The 26,109-nt window shown below is 47.4% G+C and overlaps 1 protein-coding gene across 1 annotated transcript in view; it reads right to left on the bottom strand.

Annotated features, from left to right (window-relative positions):
• Window positions 1-11,329, bottom strand: part of LINC02898 (long intergenic non-protein coding RNA 2898) — a 20,024-nt gene extending 8,695 nt beyond the window's left edge. The window contains 1 exon segment of the mRNA XM_027113913.1: window positions 11,324-11,329. Coding sequence (XP_026969714.1) covers window positions 11,324-11,329 — 6 coding nt within the window.
• Between the last annotated feature and the right edge of the window lie 14,780 nt (window positions 11,330-26,109).

Here is a 26,109-nt window from a genome sequence, read left to right as displayed (position 1 = left end):
AGAGAGAGAGAGAGAGAGAGAGAGAGAGAGAGAGAGAGAGAGAGAGACGTCCATTGCCCTGGACCACAGTCTGGGGTTTAAACTCAGTTGTCACAATTATTTGAAGCCTATTAAGTTTATTTATGTTCCAAAGCAGGTCCACTAGAGAAGGACCATCATAGTCGTAAATATCAGGGCTGCTGTTCTCCAGACACAGCTGGGTCTGTGGGCCCCTCCCCTTCTCAGCTCTGCAGGCCTCTCTTATAGGCGGGAGCCATGCACTCGGATGCAGGACAGCACCACCTCCTATCTGACCAATTCTGTTAGCTCAGCCAGTACAACACATGCTTCCTCTACACATTTTGGGTAGCAGGAGTGTGTCTGAGCAAGACTCAGCTATCCAGGGGAGGGATGGTGTCCTCCAGTCCTGCTCTCGTCAAATGCACAAGGGTCAGGAGCCCAGGGGTACAGGCTTTCTCCTCAAAGAACCATGGGGACATAAGGATGGACATTATACCCTGGGCACATCTAGAATTCTGTAAGAGAGCAAAGGACTGCTGGACGTGTCCTATGAGTTCCTGGCTGCGTGAGGCTTTCATTTCATTTACCAGTGTGGATTGGAGGAGACCATTTAGTTCTAAGAGCCAGTGTTTTCAAAGCATATCCCACTGTACGCTGGTCTTGTAAGATTCTCCATGGAAAAGTAAAGGAGATCTTGTGGCCAAAAAAAATTTATGAAACATTGAATATTCATTAAATCCTCCTCTGGGGAGAATCACAACACACATTTTCATATTAAAGGCCCCGAGGTGTCCTGCAGTAAAATGAACTTAACCCAGTGTGCTCTAAACACATTTGACAAAAGAATCCTTTCTTGGTGATCCCTACAAACAAACATCCCTTGACAGAAGTGTCACATGGAGTACATTTTGGAAAAAGCTGCTTTTAGAGATGTCTAAGTCCTCGAGTCCCTTCTTAGCATAGCCTAGGAGGAGAAACTTCTCTAACTTTCCCCTCACCCCATCAATCAGAGCATGCTGTTGGTTTAGGGCAGTAGATATCAAAATGTGGTCCCCGGATTAGTAGCACCTTTGAATTTGCCACAATTGCAAATTCTCAGACCCCAACCAACCTGGACACTCTGGGAGTGAGGTCCAGCAATTTGTGTTTTAACGAGCCCTCCAGGTAATTTGGATGCAAGCTATTAGTCTAGGGTTTTGGAAATCTCTTTCTCTGAACAGGTCCTATTCTACCTCATTCATTATCTGTACATGTTTTTATTTATACCATCTGCAGTTCCGAAGACGAAAGGATATGGACAGCCAGTACTAAAATCCTCATATACTAGCACGATTAAAGCACCTTTATAGAAAAACACTCTTCCCTCCAATAATTCCACTCACCTCCTTCAGATCTGTGATATACTATAAGTTTTTATATTTATTTTCTTGCTCCCACCTAAAATCTAAACGCCGTGGGAGCAGGGCTTTTCATCTATTTCACCCCCTGCTTTCTCCCCAGACCCAGAACGGCTCCTGCCTTAATACATATTTGTTTAATGAGTGAGCCTTATCGTAAGTAGGCAGGTGAGGGCCATTGCCTTGTTTAAACAGTTTCACTTGGAGCTTCCTGGCAGGCACAGCATTACAGAGATCTCTATCTAATAACAGGAAATCAGACACTCCTGAAAAGGACAGAAGTAGTGAGACCCTCCTTTTAGCCCTGAGGGCTCCTTGAGTGGGTAACAGAGCTATTCCTGGAGGCTCTGTCCCTGATGGCTGGTGTCAGAGCCACAGACTAGAATAGCTTTGGAGGGGAGAGCTTTCTCTTTTCTCTCTCCAGTGAGAGATGGGTAGACGCCTGCACACAGATGTCTGTGCTGAACTAAACTCCTGGCAGGAGAAGCAAAAGGCCGTGAATGACAGGAAACTCTGTTCATTTTGTCAGTTTCGTAGGTTAAATGTGGCAGGGCCTGAGGGGAAGAGGAGGGGGTAAGCATTCAGCCACATTGAGTTCTTTTCCAGCAGGGGGAAGGGCAGCAGCCCCTACCTCGGAAAGAATGTATCCAGCACTGATAAATGTATAAAGTATTTGACCTTTAATCAATCCTAATATTTTCAATCCACAGAGCCTTCTTAAACGCCTGCAGCCCTGCCCCTGGACCTCTATTCATCACAATTACGGCTCCAACTGTCGGAGCAATGCATGAAACGGCGCACGCTGACGTCCAATATTTTATCACTAATAAAGAGAAACATCCCAAGTATTTGCACAGTTCTGATACTTTCCAGCCCTGAGCCCAGGAAAAGGGGGAGCGTGGTGATTTATGCGCACTGCCCGGCATTGTTAATTGGCCTTCTCGGCCGGAGCCTCCGGGACCACTGCTCGCCTGTGCTCCACAGCCATAGTCTCAGAGGCGAGTGGGCAGCTGGCTGGAGCGCAGCAGGCGGCCTGGGAGGAGCGCGCCGAGCACACAGTAGGCCCTTCCACAGCATCTGGTAAGTGGTGTGAAACTCTGTAAAGGGCGATTTTTAAAAATCACGATTTGGCAAGTGCCTGCCTACACCTGTGGCTTTGTAAACAGATCCGTTGTTTATGAGGACTCTGTGATCCACCCCCATTTCCATGTCCCGCCTTCCCGCCCCCCTCCCATCCGCAGGCTGTGTCTGCTGCCCAGCCCTGTCCTTTCTCAGCCTGAAGGCCCTCCCTCTTGGCCTCCCAGCTCCAAGCAGAGGGAAGCTCAGTTTCCAGCCACAGTGTTCAGACGGCCCACAGGCTGTGTCTACATGGCACCCAAACATCTGGATGAGATGTAAATAAAACAAGCAGATGTTTCTCCTTCCTTATAGCAGGTGCCTTGGCAGAACCCTCTGCCTTAAGCTGTAAGGGAAGGGCTTTCTGGAGTCCAGGGCCCAGAGCGGGGAGGGGAGGGGGGAACACTCCTTATCAAGAAGCTGGTTACTTGGCCTCACAGAGAGGAATGAGCAAAGAAAGCCAGACACCCCTAGGAAAAAGGTGCTGGCAAAGGATGATGGCATCTGTGTGGACAGGATGGAAGGTCTGGGAACTGGGGGGGCAGGAGGAGGGAGAGGGGTCCAGAGGTCCTGATGCAAATAGGTGGGGAGAAGGGTTGATGCCAAATCCCTCTTTAATTTCACTGTGGCAAAGGATTTTCTGAGCCTCCACCTTCTACACCACTGCCTTCCAGGAGAAGGGAGAAGAAATGGCCTCCTCTGTACCCCAGGGGCTCAGATACAAGAGAAGTTGGGCTTAGAAAGTGGCACAAAACTCCCCCTTCGCACCCCATGTTCTATCTAACAGGACACCAAGGGGCGGTCACTTCAGACAAATAAAGGGGTGTTAAGATACCTATGGGGCTTCCCTGGTGGCACAGTGGTTGAGAGTCTGCCTGCCGATGCAGGGGACACGGGTTCGTGCCCCGGTCCAGGAAGATCCCACATGCTGCGGAGCGGCTGGGCCCGTGAGCCATGGCCACTGAGCCTGCGCGTCCGGAGCCTGTGCTCCGCAACGGGAGAGGCCACGACAGTGAGAGGCCCACGTACCGCAAAAAAAACAAAAAAGAGATACCTATGAAAGGGATAATTGAGGAAGGACAGGGGACAGAGGACCAGAGGCAGAAGGAGATTCATTGGTCACCACTTGTTTCCCTTCATTCCTTCCATCCTCTCCACCCTGTGTGTCACACTAGCACACTCCCCCAGCTTGCTCCCCCAAGCCCCCAGCCCTATGTGTGACACTAAAAACCCTCCCCCAGTCCTCTGCCTCAGTTCAGCCCTGGCTGTAACCCCAACACATTCTCCCTTCCTCCCCCACCCACTCCCTTAGTTCCCGGGTGTAACACTGAACACACTCCCCAGTGCTGTCCCCAACTTTCTAGCCCGAGTGGAGCACGGACACCCCCTCCTATCCTCTCCCCCAAGCCCCCAGCCCTGTGTATGACACTAACACACCCCTCCCAGTCCTGTCCCCCACTCTCCCATCCCTCGGGTGAAGCACGGCTGGCACTCCCTTGGCACCTTCACAGCCCCTATGTGTCAAACCAAACACATTCCCCAGGGCCACCTTCTGTGGAAGCAGCTCTGCTCCCCCACTATCTCCAGGGAGACTTTCAGGACCCTACAGTGATCCTTTGGCCCCCGGCCCAGCACAGACAAGCACTATTGTATGTGGGTGTGAGTGTATGTCTGTGTGCATCAGACATGGCAGCAACTGGAGAGTTGCCACGCTCAACTCCCCCATCTATCCACCAATTATTGAATTTTGTGCTGAAGGCAAATATTTTCCATCGACCTCAGTGTTCCTCTCTGTGAAACTGAGCTGCACTTCGACATCCAGCTCTCCGGTACCCATGGAGAAGGGTCTGATTTCCACAGGACATCAAGAAACCAGCTATCAGGGCTTCCCTGGTGGCACAGTGGTTAAGAATCCGCCTGCCAGTGCAGGGGACACGGGTTCGAGCCCTGGTCCGGGAAGATCCCACATGCCATGGAGCAACTAAGCCCGTGCGCCACAACAACTGAGCCTGCGCTCTAGAGCCCACGAGCCACAACTACAGAGCCCACGCGCCACAACTACTGAAGCCTGCGCACCTAGAGCCCGTGCTCCACAACAAGAGAAGTCACCGCAATGAGAAGCCCGCGCACCACAACGAAGAGTAGCCCCCACTCGCCACAACTAGAGAAAGCCCACGCGCAGCAACGAAGACCCAACACAGCCAAAAAATAAATAAGTAAAATAAATTTATTAAAGAAAAAGAAACCAGCTGTTGGACTGTGGTTGGGACCAGGTGAGGCACAGTTGGGGGAAGGAGATTATACTTTGGTAGAGAAGTAACTTTTGCATTTTGTTTTTCTTGCTTTTTTTATGAAACAGGAAGAGCAAAGCCATGCCCCAAGGCTGTGGGTTTTTCAAGCAAAGACTTTCCCCCTGATAACCACAGCGACCCCCTGAAAGAAGTGGCCGGCTTCCTCTCACATTTTGGCGGGGGAGGGGGTAGGAATCAGACACAAAGAAACCTGAAGAATGGATGACCCAAGCCCCCTTCCCCCAAGTAGCCTTGCTATCCAGCATCACGGGTTAGAAGTTTATAGGAATTCTGGATCCATGGTTTCCTATGGTCCCTTTTACAGATCTTGTTAATTTATTACCCGTGGTTACACTTTCAATGGAAATCATGAAGAAATGGTAAAGGAAACATGAGCTAATTTTTTTCCAGTGACACATTTCACTGCTATTTAAATAGCCGTTCTGCCAAACCAAACACAGCACTTACAGCCAGCGGTGACACATGAAGGAGATGGCTGTGGCCAATCGTGCCCGCGGCATCCCAAACAGGCGAGACTTTCTCTCAGCTTCCCCAAGGGCCAGACGCCAAGAGGGGTGGATGGGGGGAGCTGGAGCCTGGGGCACAGCTGGAGCCCCAGAGCCTGGCGATCGCAGCTCCCACCCTCTCCCCAGCAGGGCTCTTTCCCTCCGCCTGGAGCCCGCTCCTCGCCCCGCTGAGCGGCCCTGGGGTGACTGTTTCCCCAGCAGCCCGAGAGGCCCCCCAGAGCGGTCCACAACCAGGCCGCGAGCAAGGGCTGCCTGGCTCTCCCTGCTGGATGATTTGCTGAGGCCTGTAACTGGGAACATTGTCAGGTTGTGTAAAACCAGAGACAGACTTTGGGGAAGGCCTGACCAGCCTCGTTCCAGTTCTGCGGTAGTGGCCGTGACCACGACCCCGCCTGCACGGAGCGCCTTTGTGGGCAAACCCAGACCCTCTGACTTCTCCTCACAAGCATTCGCCTCTGACACTTTTTTGCTCCCCGGCTTTGGGACTATGATGTCACCCTGCATTTATTCACTTTTCAAGAAGCCAATTGATAGCACAAAGTTGAAAGGTGCCCATAGGGTATACCTTAAAAGCTCTCATCACAAGAAAACAGGAATGTGTAACTTTGTGTGGTGATGGGCGGTAACCAGACTTATCGTGGTGATCATTCCACGGTGAATACTAGTATCGAATCGTTGCCTTGTAAACCTGAATCGAATATAATGTTATATGTCAATTATACCTCAATTTAAAAAAAAGAGGACTAAACAACAAGGTCCTACTGTATAGCACAGGGAACTATATTCAATATCTTATAATAAACCATAATGGAAAAGAATATGAAAAAGAATGTATATATATATGTATAACTGAATCACTTTGCTGTACAGCAGAAATTAACACAACATTGTAACTCAACTATATTGCAAAAAAATAATTTGTTTTAAAAAAAGAACATAGGTTTAAAAAAAAGAGGCAGACCAATGAGCTGTGGCATTTGGTGAGAGAAAAGCCAGGGCCTGAGATGTCGGGGAAGAGAGGCTCTGGCAATAGCCGGTGCGGCGCAGCAGTGGAGGGGGTGCCCCTCTTCACAGCGGCTGTGTCAGAAATGCCCAGGATTTTAAAATGCAGTGGGGTTGAGGGAAACGAAGCACTTAGGAGCTGACATCTGGCCCTTGGAGACCTTGGATCAGCTGTCAACCTCAGGGGCCCCGTAGGAGCCCCGTGGCACTGACATTCTCACGTTGAGCTCTTCTGATGAGCAGCGAGGGCAGGGGGTGATTCAGGAAGGGGAATGAAATGGGGAGAGAGCATTCTGGAGGGAGAAGCCAGCAGGAATTGGGGCTTCGGCCCCACCCAGGCCTCACTGGATCTTGAACAAGTGTGACTACCTCTCTATCCCCACAGTGGGAGGCTCTGTGGCCCCCAGAGCCCCCTGCAAGTGTCAAGGTGGGCAGAGCAGAGGGGCTGTGACAGAAGTCGGGCAGCAGGCCTGCTGGCATACTGGGAGAAACCACTCTGCTTTCCAAGGAGAAAACCCACTTTAGTGAGGCTCCGGAGAGAAGTTAGCTGTCGTCTTCCCTTTGCCAAAAAGTATATTAAATTCGCTGACCACATTTTTCCAAACCCGAGTGCGGAGGACATGAGATGCAACACACACTGGCTGGGCTCTGGTGTGCTGGGCACCCCACACATTTCATTTTGCATTATTAATATTTAAACCAAAGCAGCTGTTCTCTGCACACACAGAGCCCAGAGCCTGCCCAAGGTTCCTACGAAGACTTCTCCCTGGGGCCAGATGCACCAGCTGGGCAGCCCCTTACTGATCCTCAGGGCTTGGGCCTCCTGGGGCAGATTTCCCCAAGCAGCCATTCCTTGATCTGCAGTGACATTTCTGGGACATTTCTGGGCCAGGGGCTTGGTGGTTTATTGGCAAGAGCAGACTCTGTTGATCTACCTTAGCTAAGATTTGGTGGGTCCACCCTTAGCAGATTTTTGAGAGGGGTAAAAAGATCTCTTTGCTATACCAGCCTCCCCTTCTGAGCCCTCGGCCCCAGGGTAAGGTCCCCCGGGCTTTCCGTGTTCTCCCGATTACTTTCCTCCTTCAAAACTAGAACAACTGTCATACCAAGCTTTTGTGCCTTGGAGCCTCGGGTCCTCCACCTGTGCATTCGCACCTTAAAGCCTCATCGCTAAGCCTGGGTGGGGAGACTCTTGCCTGAGTCTGTGGGACAGCCTGGCCGGCACCATACCACAGCCTGCTACCCAAAGCCCCTTCCCAACCTGCCTCAATTCTGTCACCGCCAGGTCCCTGTGCTTCAGCCACCTGGGGCTGCTCTGGCTCCCAGACACACTAAACACAGTCCTTCCATAGACCATCTGCTCCTTCTCCTTGCCTTTGAACTCCCAGGACAAAAGTCACCTCCTCTCTGCCACCATCCACCACCTCCACCCCAGGATGAACTAATTACTTACTCCTCTCTCCTCGCCTAACAATTTATGTTCCATTCTATTTTGGCATATATCTCACTATATTGTAAACTTTTCTTTCTATACTTCTAAAAACTAATATTTATTGAGCACTTTCTATGTACATGATGCTTTAAGCAGAATTACATATTATGTAATTCTCACAATAACCCTATGAGATGGGTTTTGTAATTATCCCCATTCTACAGATGACAAAACTGAGGCTTAGAGATGGTGAGTACCTTGCCCAAGGTTACAGAACTAAGAAGTATCTGTCTCCCCCCAGAGACTACGAGCTCCTTAAGGAAGAGGCCATAACAGTGTGCTTCCAGGGCCTACCTAACACATTGTCTCAATATAGGTGTTCGATACATGTTTGTTGAAATGAAAATAAAAGTAAATAAACCAAGCAGAAGGATTTTCCCAGGCCAGGATTTACTGAGATACCCTAGGGTCGCCATTTTCTCTAGGCGACTAACCCAGCTCAAGCTCCTGGAGAAGCAGGAGTAAAAACTTAGCAGGAAGCCAGACATGGATTCAAATTCCAATTCCACCTGAATTTACACTAGCTGTGCCTCTGTTTTCCCATTTGCAAATTGGTGAAAATAAGAATACCAACCTAATTTAATCCTTACAACAACCAATCCAGTCCTGCCTGAGCTGGATGAAAAAGAGCAGGAGGTTATGACACATGGAAAAGATGTACGAATTAAATGAAGTGATATGTGGAGAGCATCTAACCCAGCCCTGGCCACGTTATAGACACGCACATTGATGTCTTGTACAAACACACTGAAGTGCTTTGACAGCAATGGTGCTGACATGGGACTCCATGAGGCTCTGCCGCAGGATCTCGGTTTAACCCTCACAACTTTTGTAAGCCAAATATTCCTAGCACGATCCTGTTGCAGACACCTAGTGCTGCACAGCAACCCACCCCGAAACTCAGTGACTTAATAGCATGTATTTTGCTCACAAATCTGCAATTCGCGCTGGGCTTGGTGAGGAAGCCCTTCTTCTCTGCTCCATTTGGCACCAGCTGAAGCAGCTTGAAGACTCGGGGTCAGAATCATCGGAAGGCTCTCAGTCACCACTGATGCCGGCTGTTTTCTGAGACCTTGGCTGGGACACTCAGCCAGAACCTAGACTTGCCCCCTCCGTGTGGCCTGGGCTTCCTCACAGCACAGTGGCCAAGATCCAAGGCGGGGGGAGGGGAGAGAGAGAGTGAGATCGAGAGGCAGCCAGTGGAAGCCGTATGCCTTTTATGGCCTAGCCTAGGAAGTCACACGATGTCACTTCTGACACATTTTATTTGTTGAGGCAGTCACAGAGACCTGCCCAGGTTCAAGGGGAGGGGACATAGACTCTGCCTCTTAATGGGAAGTAATAAGGTTCTGGAAGAGGGCGTGGGACTGGATATACTGTTATAGCATTTTTTGGAAAATACACAGAGCCCCAGTTTACAGAGGAGAACAATGAGGGGAGGAACTACATAGTGACCTGTGCAAGAGCACAGCACCCATGAGTGGCAGAACCAGAACTCGAACCCAGGTCTTCCGACTCCAATCCCTAGGCTTTTTCCACTGAACAATGTGCCTTCCAATCCCATTTATCAGGGCTTCAGAAAGACTCAGCCCCAGACCCCTCTGGTGGCACAGTGGTTAAGAATCCGCCTGCCGATGCAGGGCACACGGGTTCGAGCCCTGGTCCGGGAAGATTCCACATGTCGCAGAGCAACTAAGCCCGCGAGCCACAACGACTGAGCCCACGTGTCACAGCTACCGAAGCCCGCGCGCCTAGAGCCTGCAATAAGAGAAGCCACTGCAATGAGAAGCCCACGCACCACAACGAAGAGTAGCCCCCGCTCACTGCAATAAGAGAAACCCCGCGGGCAGCAACGAAGACCCAAAAATAAATGCACCCAAAAATAAACGCAGCCAAAAATAAATGAATGAATTTATTAAAAAACAAAGAAAGAAAGAAAGACCCAGCCCCTTCCCCACATAACGGGTCTTTCAGAGCCAGCCTGCTTCTGCACACGCATGCGCGCACGTACACACACACACACACACACACACACACACACACACACACAGAGCCACAGCTTAACTTCCTTCCAGCAGTCCCTTTACCCCCCTGCACCTGGTGATGGAAAGAGCTCCTGATCGGACCCCACTTTGCTGCATCACTGCCAGGCCAAGCTGAGCTGGGGGACCCAGACCAGCCGGGAACCAGAGCAGGGGATTCCTGATGCTCAGGGCTGAGGGTGGGAGGGACTGACAGGAGACGGCATCTGGAATTCCAGATGACAGCAGGAGCTAAGAGGACTGTGGGTAATCTGGGGAATTTTTGGAAAATGTGAGTGTGATGTCAGCCTCAGTGAAAGAGAGAGGAAAGTAGGAGGAGTGGGGGATGGTCCTGGGGGGCCGGCAGGGGAAAGCGAGGGCAGTCGAGTTGTAATGTGAGGAACAGTTTATTAGTCTAGAAAAGTTTAACTTGAAGCTCCCAGCCTGCCCCCACGCCTCTGCCCAGCATGGGCACATCACACGGATGTGATTATAAACCGTGCTGGTGGGTCCTGGCTGAATCCAGGGGAGGAGGTGGGAATGCATTGATTTCTTCACGGATTATTGAGCAACTGAGCACGAAGCCAGCCCTTTGCCAGCCCGGGGGCATCGAGAATCAGCAAGGAGCCCTGAGAAATCCCTGCCCGGGTCAGGTGGGAGGAGGCCACAGAGGTCAGGGTTGGGGCAGTCCAACCCTCTGGGGAATCTGGCTGGTGCTTCTAGCCGTGCTGTGATTAGCTTGTTAAGGCTCTCTCCGCAGGACCGGGTACCCACCTGACACCTGGTCCCGAGGTTACCTCAGGCCGGCCCGAAGCTCTTTGTGCATAGAGCCAGGTGGCGGCCAGCACACAATGGGGCAGCCGGGTTCCGATGCACAGCTGGGATCACAGTCTGCCACCCAGCACTACTCAGCTGTGTGACCTCGGGCAAGTCCCTGAACCTCATGCAGACTCAGTGAAATGGGAGCATTAATTCCTACTCCAAAGAGCTGCGGTGAGCCTTAAATAAGGATGCATGGGTTAAGGATAAGAAGGCACGGGTTAAGTGCCCGCCCTGGAGCCTGGAACCCACAATGCAACAGTTGGTCATTCTCATCCCTTCTTCTCTCTCATACTTTTACATAAACCCCAAACCATGATTCATCCTAAACCTTGCCCAGTCCAGACTAGCAGAGTCAAAGATAGGCAAAGCTGATGAAGACTTGGGGTGGGGATCGTAGACAGAGAACTTTCTAACAGGCGCTTTCTGTAGAGTCCACGGTGCAGGTGCCCCACAGGACACTGAGCTGAGGCACCAGCCCCGTGGTGGGGAAGGAAGACGGGCCCTGGGAGGGTGACTCTGGTCACCTTGGGGTCCTCGTCATTAAGATCCAGTCACTCCCAAAACCTGTTCCTCAAACCTCCCACTCCATTAAGCCCCAGGGAGGTACCAGCAAGAACGAACAGAAGCACAGGTGCCAGGAGAGGGGCTGCTTCACCTCCATGTCGGAGACAGTCTTGGGATTCTCTGTGCCTCTCTATTCTCACCCAGAAAACAGAAAGGTTGGACGGATGGTATTCTATTAGTTCCCTCTATTTTCCTCCTCTCTTTCCTTGTGACCCCTCCTACTCATTCCCACAGGCCACACTGAGACCAACCATGCTTATCACGAGGGAGGCACTGGGCTGTGGCCTACGAGGATTTCTCTAAAGTCCATCCTGTGGCTCCAACTTCTGAGGCCCCCAAGTTCCTCTTGTCTGAGCCAGGGCTGGGGTTTGGGTAGGGGCACAACAGCCCTGTGCTTTCCTGGAGGACTCTGATGCTATCCTCACCTTTGTCCTCATGGGTTTCTGTCCTTCTGAGGTTCTTGGAAAGTCTTAGGCCACCTCCCAAAGCTCCTGGATGAAAAATAGAAACTTAGGAATGAGGGTGAAAACCAAGCAGCCTTCTACCTTGTCTGGGGCTTTATTTTGAGAGTAACAGCCTGAAACAATCCTCCCTCGTCCTCTGTCCCCTTTCCTGGCAGCTCCAGCATCCTCCAGCTGAGTCCTGCCTGGGCTGGTTGAGGGAAGGAGGAGGTTATGGTCCATGGAAGAGTCATACCCCGAACTTTATGGGGTTTGCAGCCCAGGTGTAGAGCTGGGTCCCGCCCTTTCTCGACCACAGCCAGAGAAATGAAATGCAGGCTCCGTGGGGCAAGTAGGAAGCAAGGGGGACGGGAAGACATAGAGAGAAGATAAAAGGGTGTTTGTGTCAGGGTGCAGAGGGCAGCCTCCAGGTGAGGAGGAATAAGAAGGGCTTGCGGGGAGCTCGGTCGTGTCATCACCAATAAGTGACGGGGGGATAGGAAGTTTCCAGGGGGTGACAGAAGGTTACTGACCAGGGAAGCAGGTTTCAGGCAGGTGTCAGGAGCTGCGCTGCATTTCAGAAGAGCCCATGGCCACCTTCCAGGGGCCACAGCTCACAGTCCCCTGAGTACTCATGGCCACTATATTCTCTCTGGAACTGCTCCTGTCTCCCCCAGCCTCAGACCTTCAGCTCCAGGGAGGAGCCTCAGGGCAGATGGAGCCCAACATTCCCTGGGCTCTTCCAGCCCCAACATTTATCTTCAGGTTATTTTCACTCCCAAGAACAAAGAAGCTTTCTATTCAGCAAGTGGTGAGACCCACACCTCTGACAAGCCATAGATCACGCTAGGGAGGGCAGGCGGGAAGGGCTGGTGGCCAGTTCGTGGAGCTGCTTCTCCCTCCCACCCAGACCCTCAGAGGGGGAGTCTGGCTCCCGGCTTGCTGTAGGGTCCTGGCAGAAGGCAAAAGTGTGCGGGACAAACTGGTTCTGGAGCCAGAGGCCAAGCCAAGGTGGGAAGAGGGAAAAGACGGGACAAGACTGACTCTCAGAAGGGAAGGAGCCCTGGGCAAACCCTGCTTGGACCCAAACTCTATGGGCTCAGTCTCCTCACATAAGATATGGGATGGTCACCCAAATCACCTGGGGAGCTCTAAAAAAAGAAGGGTAGTAAAAGCCTATAAAGGCCAACCGTACAGAAAAGGTACATAGTGGATTCAACACCCCCAGTAGCTGCCATTGTAGCTGAATTCCTTGTTTCCTTCAATAAATATATTTGAATACATTAGCATATATAAGTATAGATACACACACATACAGACATTCATATATACATATACATGCATAAACTATCCATTTTTACACATTTGGTAAGAAATTAAACACATTGTTCTACAATGCCCTTTCTACACTTAACCATATCATTTGTAAGTCACTCCATATTTGTACATACACAACGGTCTCCTTTTTACTGATTTCTTAGTATTCTATTGTATGGCTATTGGTGGACCCTGAGGTAATTCCCCATCTTTTCCTATTACAAATAATACTGCAGTAAATATCCATGTAACATACTCCTTTGTACACATTTCCAAGTACCAGGAGGACATATTCCTAGAAGTAGAAATGCCAGGCAGATCAAAGGGCATGTGGATGTATTTTTGTTTCGATGGATATTGCCAAAATACTCTTCATAAAGGCTGAACTTATTTACAAAGACATCAACAACGTATGAGAGTGCCTCACATCTTAGGCCAGCACAGTGTGTTGTTTTACAACTTTTTGATCCACATTAATTTAATCTGATAGATGAGAAAATTAACATTTCATTGTGGTTATAACTTGCATTTCACTCCTTACAAATAAGGTTGAGAAACTTTTAATGTGTTTCAAAGCCATCTGCACTTAAGGGTGCTTTAAAATACACAGAACCCTGAATCCCACACTCAAAAACTCTGATTCAGTACACTCAAAAATCAGTTTTTAAAAACAATACTCAAGCCATTGGGGTAAAGATTTCTTAAGGAGAACATAGAAAGCACTATCCATGAGAGAAAAGATCAATACATTGTGCTTCAATTAAATTGTAAATATCTATCCATTAAAAAAGAATGAAAAGTCAAGCAACAGACTGGGAGAAGATATTTGCAATATATATATATATTCTACAAAGAACTCAGACCAGAACATATAAAGAACTCCTACAAATCAACAAGAAAAAGAAAAAAATCAACAACCGAATTTTTTTAGGTGAAAAAAAGATATACACAGACATTTCATGAAGGAAGATAAATGAATGACTAGTACACATACGAAAAGATGTTTACCCGTAACACATCAGGGATAAGTAAATTAAAACCACAATGAGATACCACTCCCAGTAGTACACTGGTAAACACTTAACCACCCACATTCCAGGAATAAAAGCATTTCTTTGGTGTAAATACTCCCACTGTGGCTGGTTTCAAGCTACCAATGTGACACATCACTGATGGCGGAATTGGGAAGAGATGTATACAGCTGAGTCTCACAAGCCACATAGGCTGGCTCCAGCCCATCCCCCTCAGTGCATCCATCATGAAGGCTGAAACGAAAAAGACTGACCATACCAAGGGCTATTACGTATGTAGAGCAAGTAGAACTCTACACATTGCTAGTGGGAGTGTGATGATACAATCACGCTGGAAAACTGGTAGTAATTACTAAAGCTAAATGTGGTTTGATCCCATGTCATGTATACCCCACAAAAATGCATACCCCTCAGAAGTGAATGCATTATGTGACGGCTAATTTGGATTGTCGACTTGATGGGGCTATGGGGTGCTCAGACATTTGGTCAAATGTTATTCTGGGTGGGTCTGTGAGGGTGTTTTTGGATAAGATTAACATTAGAATCAGTAAACTGGGTAATGCAGATTGCTCTCCCCAGTGTGGGTGGGCCCCAACTAATCAGTTGAAGACCTGAATAAAACAAAACGGCTGAGTAAGAAGGAGTTCCTCCTGCCTGACTGCTCTGAACTGGGACATCAGTTCTTTCATTCCTGTGGACTCAAAGTGAAACATCAGCTCTTTCTGGGTCTTGAGCCTGCTAGCATTCTAGCTAGCCTGCTAGCACTGGAATGTACACCATCACCCTTCCTGGTTCTCAGGCCTTTGGACTCAGACTGGAGTTCGCCATCAGTTCTAGTGTGGGTCTAGCGAATACAGATCCTGGGACTTGTCTCACATGAGACAATTTCTTATAATAAATCTTTCTATACATACACAAACATACTTATACATGCGCACACCCTATTGGTTCTGTTTCTCTGGAGAACTCTGAGTTCTTCTCTAGCATATGTCCACCAAAAAATATGTACATGAATGTTCATAGCAGTTTTATTTGTTATAGTCAAAAACTGGGAACAACCCAAATGCCCATCCACAGTAGCATGAATAAATACACAGTGCTAGACTTATACCATGGAATATTATACAACAATGAAAAAGAATAAGCTACAGATACACACAGCAGCCTGGATGAATCTCAAAGACAGAATGTTGAAAGAAAAAAGTCAGACACAAAAGACTATGTATATGAACTTTTAAAATAGGCAAAACTAATCTGTTAGGAACTAAATCAGAACAGCAATTACTTTTAGGGGGGTTGGTTTCAACTTGAAGCAGGTGTGAGGAAATGTTCTGTGTTTTGGAAGTTCTATAGAGATGTTCTATATTTTGTTATGGATGGTAGTTACAAGGGTATAAAACCCACCCAACTGCACACTTAAGATTCATATCCTTCACTATTGACATAATGTCCCCCAATATAATTTTTAAAGGGAAATCATTTTTCAAAACTGCCAGCTATTTCTGATGATCAGCCTAGTAAATAGGCAACTTTGGACTTGGAATCTGAAAGTTCTCTTAGAGCTAGCATTCTGTGAATGTGAGAACGACACAAGAACAAAGGCAAGAAGAAAGAAGCAGAGTGTAGAGGCAAGGGCTGAAAAACGGAAAGAAAGGGAGACCGACAGAAAACACATTTGACGCAACCAACATTTGTTTAGCAGCTGCTATGGGAAAAGCATTATGCTAGGTAGCCAGAGAGGTTAAAATGAGCAAAGTGCAGCCCTGCCCTCAAGGAGTTTGCCTTCTTGTGGAAGATGTAATTCTACATTACAAGGCACAGTACGGTAAGGGCCCCCCCAAAGAGGCACCAACAGAAAGTTCTGCAAATGGAAAATGGCAATCCATTGGTATAAAGGTCATCCAGAAAGCCTTCGCAGTGGAGCAATAGGGCCTCAAAGGATAGGTAGAATCCTGCTGCGAGAGAGAGCTGAAAGAAGATATTTGTCTACGATCCTTTATAAATGCAATCTGAATTGGCCAATGCAACCATTTCAAATGGAAGCTCATAGATTCAACATAAGGTGGATAAAACGGCCACCGACAGGGCCAGAATGAGTTCCACATCTCATCAAGAGACTAAAGGTTTCCTAAGGAACCATAAAAGAGACAAATGTGGTCAGTCCTTCTCAGCACAGAGGGTAAAATATAATTATTTGTTATGTTATCCTCAAGGAATAGGGAGAGGGGGGATGGTATGAAGACCAGAGGCTATGGCAATACTGCAGGCATGTCCAACTAGGGCCCGAACTAGGAAAATGGCAGTAAGGCAAAGGGTGAGACACAGTTGAGTTGATGTCAGCAGACTCCAGCTAGAACATATGCTCCTGAGACTACTCTGTGTTGTTCACCAGTGAATGTTCAGTGCCTAGCATAGTGCCTGGCACACAGGAAGTGCACAATAATGTTCGTGGGATGAACTAAAAGGAGTGAGGAATAGGAAAGAGATGAAGGTGACACCCCTTCCTCTGGGTTAAAGTATGAGCGACTAAGAAGACAGGAATTCAAGAGAGGATGGTTTGGAGAGGAGAGAAGGGGATGGTGGGTTATGTGGAGACTGAAATCCTAGCAGGACACCTGGCAGAAACAAGACTGGGGCTTGGACCAGATAACCAACTCCACGAGACCTTGTCCTCTGAGAAGTGACTGCTGAAACTATCTGAACAGATGATGTACGCAAGAGAGAGAAAGGAGAGAAGAGGGGTGAGGACAGAACTCGAGGATAAGAAGCTAGGGAAAAGGCAGTAGGAAACGAGAGAGAGAAGAATCAGGAAAGTGAAACATTAGCAGTTAATGGAAGACAGGGCTTCAAGAGGAAGGCGCTCTCAGTTCAATTCTATTTGAGAAATAATTGTGTCCCTGTTCCCCAGGTAATCCAGAGACAGAAAAGCTTAGTAGAAAATATGGTCTTGAAGGAGAAACAGATAAGCCTTGGGTCTAAGCGTAGCTCTCACCAATTAATAATGGAATCCTGAGCAAGTCACTTAAACTTCTATTTCCCAATTGGTTGGATCTTAGACTTTCCAGTTGGTTATAAAAGGAGAATTATTACCATCTATATCTCAGGTTGCTGTAAGGATTAAGTAAAGGTAAATGAAAATAAATGAAATGTATGAACATGCCCAGCACAGGGACTAGAACACAGTTAGCCCTGAATTTTTTATTTCCCTTCCCACCCCTCCTGTGTAGGCCCTGTGCTAGGGCCTGACATTTGGGGGAAAGGATGCTGCACAGAGACCACCTGTGATGCAGGGGAGTGTTAGAGATCAAAGAGCGCTCCAGGACCACTCACGAGGACTGGAGGGGCCCAATGCACGCTGGTCGAGCCACGGAACCTGATCAAGCTTCTCCAGAATGCTGCAATTAGTAAGGAGATGTTGGTGCCCCTGAAAAGGCTGTTTTTGGGGGGGTTTTTTTGTGTGGTACGCGGGCCTCTCACTGTTGTGGCCTCTCCCGTTGCGGAGCACAGGCTCCGGACGCGCAGGCTCAGCGGCCATGGCTCACGGGCCCAGCCGCTCCGCAGCATGTGGGATCCTCCCCGACCGGGGCACAAACCCACGTCCCCTGCATCGGCAGGTGGACTCCCAACAACTGTGCCACCAGGGAAGCCCAAAAGGGCTGTTTTAATAGGATGGTGGCAGGGTAGGATGCAAGAGTGGGAGCATCAACTCTCTTTCTTTGGCAGCAAGAGGAAAGAGACACCACTGCCAATAAAGGAGTAACTGCAAAGATGGAAATGTCCTTGGGTTAGGGACAACATGAACATATATGTGGGCCAGGGGAGAAGGCACGATGGAAGATGCAAGAACGAAAAAGTCTGGATGGTAGAGCAAGACACTCAAAGTGATGGGGTCAAACCCAGGAGTGGTCCAGATTTCAGGACATGGACCCAAAGTTGGTATAACCTGAGAAGGGGGGACTCTTTAAGAAAAAGAAGGCAAATTTATGGATACAAAGTTAGATACAGAAGTGTTTATTATGGTTACCAAAGGGGAAAGCGGGGAGGTTGGTGGGGAATAAATTAGGAGTTTGGGATGAACAGATACACACTACTATACATAAAATAGATAAACAACAAGGACCTACTGTATAGCACAGGGAACTATATTCAATATCTTGTAATAACCTATAATGGAAAAGAATCTGAAAAAAGAATATATATATATATGTGTGTGTATATATATACATATGAAACTGAACCGCTTTGCTGTACACCTGAAACTAACACAACATTGTAAATCAATTATACTTCAACTTTTTTAAAGTGTATGTTTATTTAGAATAAGAAAATAACTCATAAGAAAACTTTTAAATGTTTATGCTGATAAATGCCACAATCACGAAACTCAGAAAAATAACATATGCTTATTAACTGCCTGACACACACAATTTTTTTAGGAAAAAAGTATTTCTTTTGCTGTGTACTCTTCTATTGATTACTCTTATATCAAAGGTTTTGTGGTATTAGTTTCTATAGAGAGTATAGAAAAATAACTCAGTCTCTCCTCTGGCATGGCTTATCAAAATTTGGCTTTTGTTATTGATGGTTCAGATAAATTGTTTTCAGGTTCCCAACTTGATGTTGGTAGTGGCATAAATCTTTAGGATTGTTGTCATGTTTGGGAAAACCACTATCAAAGTCCTTTCATATATGAGCTATAGTATTTCCGGGTGTGTCAAGTTTTCTTGCACAGTGACTTATCTTAAATATTCTTTGGGGGCTTCCCTGGTGGCGCAGTGGTTGAGAGTCCGCCTGCCGATGCAGGGGACACAGGTTCGTGCCCTGGTCCGGGAGGATCCCACGTGCCGCGGAGCGGCTGGGCCCGTGAGCCACGGCCGCTGAGCCTGCGCGTCCGGAGCCTGTGCTCCGCAACGGGAGAGGCCACAACAGTGAGAGGCCCGCGTACCAAAAAAAAAAAAAAAAAAAAAAAAAAAAAAATATTCTTTGAATTGACAATATCCATTAACCATTTTGCTGATATTCTCATTGTAGTAGTTTATTATGAGTTTTGTATTAACTCATGGACATCATTCTTGAACAAGAATTTTAAATACTGTTTATAGGATTCAGTGATAAGTTAAAAATCACAAACAATGCTATTTGTAGCATTGCTGCAAACATGTACTCTACAAACACAGGAAATCTGATTAAATCATATTCCATACAAAAAAAGAAAACTGTATGGTGCATTTGCAATTGAGTATATCCTGGCAGGGAAGAATTTCTATTTTGACTTGGCCTTGATAAGAACCAAATTCTAACAGCTTTATATTTCTAATGAATGAAAACAAATTTCCTAGAGTAGCTTATGATTCTGTAGCAAGTTACCTGGTGGCTCCCAAAAAGATATATCCATGTCCTAACCCCCTGAACCTGTGAATTTGACCTTATTTGAAGAAAGGGCTTTTGCAGATGTGATTAAATTAAGGATCTTGAAATTATCCTGGATTATTGGGGTTGAGCACTAAATCCAATGACAGAGTCCTTACAAGAAACAGAAGAGGAGACCCAGACATAGAAAAAAGGCCATGTGAAGACAGAAGCAGGGATTGGAGTGATGCTACCACAAGCCAAGGAAAAACAGGAGCTGAAAAAGGCAAAGAAGGTAAAAGATTCTTCCCTAGAGCCTTTGAAAAGAGTGCCAGTCTTCTGGACTCCAGAACTGTGAAAAAATATGTTTCTGTTGTTTTAAGACACCCCGTTGGTGGTCATTTGTTACAGCAGCTCTAGGCAACTAACACAGGTTCCATTCCAAACTTTGCTCCTCCTCCATTACCCAAACATTTCTTGTGGGATTGCAATAAAATGCATTCACAATCTGAAACGCCCTCCAGCCAGTATCTCAAGGGGCAGGTAGGTCAGCAGAGTGAACTGCAAAGAAGCCCCTCCCACTGCAGACGGCCAGCAGTAATTTAACTACACACCAAAAGTGAATGGAAGCCTCATAAATACAACTCACTGAACCCAGACTAAACACATCCTGAACTTAGCTTTCCCCTTAGCTGGGTCCCAACAAATCCTCTCACATTCTCCAACGCCACTCAACACAGCAGAAATGTACAGGCAGGGAAATCAGAAGGGAGAGAGACAGACATCTTAGCAATCATGGTTAAAAATCTGACTTTTGTAACTTTACCAAACATATCACCTCATGGATGCACTGCTAGGTGTCCCACCCCCAGGTCCTTGGAAGGAGTTATAAAAGTGGGGGGCTCTGAGCTCAAACTTCTTTTGCGTCCTGGTAATCGCCTCTGAGTCAGCCTCCAGCAAGAAGGACCACATTTCCCCCTGGGATCTAAAAATACACAGCCGGGGACTTCCCTGATGGTCCAGTGGTAAAGAATCCGCCTTCCAACGCAGAGGATGCGGGTTCGATCCCTGGTCGGGGAACTAAGATCCCACATGCTGCGGGGCAGCTAAGCCTGCACTCCATAACTATTGGGCTCACGCACCTCAACAAGAGAGCCCATGGGCCTCAAACTACAGAGCCTATGGGCGCTGGACCCCACGCACCACAACTACAGAGCCCATGCACCCTGGAGCCCATGCGCCACAATTAGAGAGAGAAAACCCGCGTGCCGCAATGAGACCACGCACCATAACGAAAGATCCTGCGTGCCGCAACTAAGACCCAATGCAGCCAAATATATATATATATATATATATATATATATATATATATATAAAAATAAATAAAAATGAACTGCCGACCAGAATACTTTCCAGTGGACCCACTCTCCACTCCTGAGAATACACTTGGGGCAGAGGAGTGATGTCAATGGCCATAGAAGCAAAGTGAGTATGGCAAATCCAATTTTGCTTCCATATTCCTGGCAAGGTTTTCAAATCAGAAAGAGTAAATATTTGTAAGTTGGTTTAGAAGCTGGAATTATGCGAAGAGATCTGAGCTTCTCTAAGAGTCTCTAAATTCACATTTCATATCGCAGGAACTCACGAGAACTTGTGGATGAAACAGTGCAGTAACTGCAGTGCATCATGAAGGTTGGGAGAGATGCTGGATTTTGGTAGCTGAGCAGATTTTTTAAAAACAGAAGAGGCCGAAACTGAAAACTGTAGGCTATCAATCTCAGGCAAAATTCTGGAACAGATTTTGAGTTTGTATGCCCATGTGCCACTGTGTGTCTGTGTCCATTTTGGGGTCAAGGTTTCATAGCATCGTCAGTTTCCCAGAAAAGTCTGTGACCCCTAAAATGATTAAAAACAACTGAGGAAAGATTTCCTCTGGGAAAATCTTTTTTAGTCTTTGGACTCTTCTAATCCCCTCCTTACCCCAGTGGGGAAACTGAGAACACAGCAGGAAAAGGGCTCACTCATACAGCAAAGTGCTGGAAGAATCAGGACCAACACCCAGGTCTTCTGACTCCAAGTTCAAGGTTTGTTCCTTCCTCAACTTCTCACAGCTCCACCCTCATCCTATCACACCATCTTCCCTTTACATGTAAACCATCACTTTTTCCAAATGCTTTTCTTTCTCTCCATCAGGTGGTATCAGGAGATGCCCAGAGCTCAGCTACAGGGGCAGGGTGTGGTTTATAAACTGTTTGTGTACAACTGTCCCACTCCTGAGAAGAGACTGAGAGATCCTGAGCTTAAAACTTAAATCAAAGGAATCCCTTTGGATTTGGAAATCCCCAGACACAACTTGGGAAATGAGGACGAGGGCCTGGGTGCAATGGGCAAACCATGAGAGGCTGACGGGAGATGAAATGTCCTTTAAAGAGTATTTGGGGTTCCTGGAAAGGAAGGCCAGGATCTCTGGGAGTAAAGTGGGTTCACTAAGGTTCTTCTGTCCAGCCACTTTTTTTCATAGACCCTCTACCTGCTAGATTAGGGGGAAGGGAGTGGGCATGTTTAACCTATATTTCTTCAAGTTCTTGGTAAAATTACCAATTTTACCAAGAAGAAATGTTAGAAGAAAATGTTGTTAGAAGATACATACATGCTCCGGGATTCACCCTTGTCTTACTCTGTTCAAACTTTTGATGAACAATGTAGATAAGGATACTGATGGTTTGCTTACTAAATCTGCATACAATATCAAACTGGAATCATTGGCTTTTCAATCAATAAACCTTTATCAAAAGCTTCTAAAGGAAGATGCCAAGGGGATGAAAGAGGTTTCTTCCTGCAAGAGCTCAGAGGCCCGAAGCAAAGTAGACACGTACACAGTTACAAGGCACTGTGGCCTGTGCTGCCATAGAGAGGGAGACATGGGGGGTTATGGGAGCCCAGAAAATGGGCCCCCAGCCACATTGGGATTGCCATGGGGAGTCTTGAGAACAAGGTAGCGGCTAGCCAAGCAAACCTGGGAGGGGGACGACCCACTGGAAGGAAGAGACATGCAGAAGCCCAGGTGCAGGTGGGCACTGGTCTGTTCAGGAAGCCCCACATGGCCCTCGATAGCAGGAGCACCTCGAGTGAAGGAAAACATCTGGAAACCAGAGTTAGGAGACAGATCCTCAAGGAACTGGTTAATGTTACTTTAAATGTGTGGGCTTTTTTCTAGAATGAGGAATCATTTAAAACTTTGAAACAGAGCCTCCAGAAACTCCCATGTAGCAGGGCACACAGACATCCCCGAGTGATGCTTAATTCCCCGGCGATGAGGGATGCACAGGGAGCAGCCACTCGGGTGCACAGGGTCCAGGCTCATCTCTGGCCACCTCCCCTTCTCACTCTACCCCAGCCACATGGCCCCAAAGTGCTGAGCAATTTCTGGGACCTTCACCCTAGTTCTTGTCCCAACCAAGAATGCTCTCCTATCCCCTCCCCCATCCCTGTATCCCTACTAAATCCTTTAAGTCTCATCTCAAATATTATGTCCTTTGAGAAACCTGCCTTTACTTTACTCACAGAACTTTACTTTGACAGCACTGAGTACAATTCATAATTTTTTTTCACATCTTCATTGGAGTATAAATGTTTTACAATGTTGTGTTAGTTTCTGCTGTACAACAAAGTGAATCAGCTATATGTATACATATATCCCCATATCCCCTCCCTCTTGAGCCTCCCTGCCACCCTCCCTATCCCATCCCTCTAGGTCGTCACAAAGCATCGGGTTGAACTCCTTGTGCTATGCAGCAGCTTCCCACTAGCCATCCATTTTACATTTGGTAGTGTACACACGTCAATGTTACTCTCTCACTTCATCCCGGCCTACATATTTATTTGTAATGCCACCTCTTCCACTACACTGTGTGCCCCTGAAGGCAAGACTGTCCATGTCTTGCTCATGACTATATTCCTTGTGATTGTAACAAAAACATGTTTTTTAAACATGTTTGTTTAAAAAAAATAGAAGAAAGAAGAGAAAAGAATGGCATTCTGATTATCTACCACTGTCTAACAAACCATCCCCAAATTTAGTTAAATTAAAAGAGCAACCGTTTTACTTCATCCCCCAATTTTGTGAGTTGGTACTCAGGGGAGGGATCGGCTGGGTGATTCATCTCTTCCACGTAATATTCATGATCATTCAATGGCATCAGCTGGCAGGTGATCTGCTTCGGTGGGTCCAAGATGGCTTTGCTTACAATTGCGCCTAGGATGGCTAGGAGCCTGGACTCCGCTAGGACTACCGATCTGAGTGGCTTCGCCAGCATGTTGTCCTAAGAGTCAGACTTTCTACATAGTGACTCAGAGACAGTGTTCTAAGATACCCAGGTGGAAGTTTCAAGGTAATTTATGACCCACCTTGAAAATTCTAGACTTCCACTGCATGCTATTGGCCACCCAAGTCACTGAGGCCAGCCCGGATTCAAGGGAAGGGGATTAGACCCCACCTCTCAATGGGAAGAATGTCAAAGAAGCTGCAGGCGTCTCTAAGCCACAGAAAAGGGCAGGGGGTCAGGGAAGTGATACTTATCTTTTCTCAATGGTCCTCCTGGCTGTAGTGTCCAGGAAGGATGAAGAGGGATGGAATTCAGCTAAGGAGATCAAATCAGAACCTACTAGAAAAAGAAGTGCAAAAAATGAAGGTATAAATGATAGTGGTATCAACTGAAAGGGAAAAGAAGGCACGAATTCTAGAGAGATTTAAGGAAACAATAAAGAATAATAGTAAGAACATGGACTCTGAGTCACACCATCTAGTTTTGAATTCTTGTTCCACCACATACCAACTGTGAGAACTTTGGAAAAATTACTTGTCTTCCCTGGGCCTCGGTTTCCTCATCTGTAAAATGGGGATAATAACTGTACTTACTTCACAGGGTTGTTTGAAAGAATTAAATGAGTTAATATATTCAAAAAGCCTTGAACACTTTCTGGATACACTAAGGATACAATCAATATTAGCTATTAAAGCCAAAAACAAAAAAACTTTACAGGAGACAAATGTGTCTGAAAACCAAGTGCCCTTCTAGGGGATATAGAAACAATTCCCTCTCTACATCTGTGTTCTATTTGTCAGTGACGTTGAGGAGGTATTTTATGCTTCCAGCTCTGCAGCTCTACCATACTTTAAGCATGTTACATGCCCCATAGCACCTAGACATGGTCACCTATTAGGTTTACTGAATTCAAGTCAAGTGAAAGAGAAGAGAGCAATTAAAAAATATACAGAGATTTCTAAAGTACGGAGGAGTTGAGAGTGCTCTCTAAGATGGCCTAAGTCTTAATAAAATCGGTACAACACATCAGCCTGATGGCCCGGTTCTTTCCTCTCTGTCTTCTTTCACCAAATATTGATTTTGTACCCACTCTCTTTCAGTCCCTGTGCCAGGTCCTGAGGAGACGGTGTGAGACACGGTCCCTGCATTTAGTCCATAAACAAATAAATGCAACGCAATGTCACAAGGGTTGGATCCTGGAAGTTGAGGGGACTCCAGGCGCATGGAGCGAAGCGGGGAAGGGTGTCCCAGGCTGTCAAGCAGCCCAGGCAAAGCTACGGAGGCACGCTGGGGTTGGTGTTTAGGGGAGTGACAGCATGACCAGAGTGTGGGATAGGGCGGCCTTGGCAGAGCAAAAACGAAACAGGCAGCATTCAGACGCATGGCCATGTCTGCCCGTGCCTGAGCAGTGGGCCTGGGGGCGTGTGGGTTCTTTGCCTGGCTTTGCCCAGTATCCTTTCACAGAAATAGCCCAGAAAGGCACTGGAATGCTCCCTGCCTGTCTGCTTGTGGGGACAAAGGAAGAGAATCAGTTCATTGCTGAGATGGAATCAGCACATTTCAATCACTTCAAAGTGATTGAAATGGGAAAAAATGGGTCTGCTGGACACCAGGTGGGGTTCATTTCCGGCCAGAGGTGCCCCAAGGATCCACCTGGCTGACTCTGTGCCTCAGGTCCTGAGACTGAGTCCTGTCCCCACTGCCTGGCAGTGCAGGAGGACAGACAAATATCAAGACCCACTGCCTCTACCTCCCCTCCTGCCTCAGAAGAGAGAAACTCCCACCCTGGGTCCTACCAGGCTCCCCAGGAGGCTGCCATGGTGCTCCTGTGTGGCCCCTCAACTCCCACATACTCCTGGAGGGAAAACAACATGTCCTTATCTTATTCAACCCAAAACTGGATGGCAGGACCATGGGTCTGATCCCAGTGAGCGTGAAAATTCAGGCGTGTCACAGCCCTCAGATGGAGGGTCCCTACAGTAAGCTTCCGAGATTTCAGCAAAGCACCTGACCCTGGCCTAATCCCGATACCAACAGCAAACCGCATGCTCACCCAAGCCCCATGTGCCCCTCACCCTCTTTTCTAAAACACAACCATCTGAATCCCAGCCTGGGCCTCCTCTAACCCAACTCCCACATCAACTTCAACCCCAATCAATCCTATCCCGCCCTCAGCCCTAACTTCAACTCCAATTCCAACCTCACCTTAGGCCAAAAAAAAAAAGACAGAAAGGAATGATCTCTGGGGAGAGAATCACCACTGCCCCACAATCTGGTGGCCTCGACTGGCAGCTGTCTGCAATTTGTACCTTGAAACATGCCCTAAACAATTGTCCTTTGGGTTGAAAACTCTGGTAGGAGACTATTGCTGTTATTAAAGGATTTAATACACAGAAATCTATTTGGAAAGAGCCA

Source organism: Aethalodelphis obliquidens, unplaced genomic scaffold, assembly GCF_003676395.1.
Source record: "Aethalodelphis obliquidens isolate GAN/ISIS:26980383/991018 unplaced genomic scaffold, ASM367639v1 scaffold12, whole genome shotgun sequence".
Taxonomy (NCBI): Eukaryota; Metazoa; Chordata; class Mammalia; order Artiodactyla; family Delphinidae; genus Aethalodelphis; species Aethalodelphis obliquidens.
Note: the sequence above shows the minus strand (reverse complement) of the source record. Positions and strands in the feature narration are given on the sequence as shown.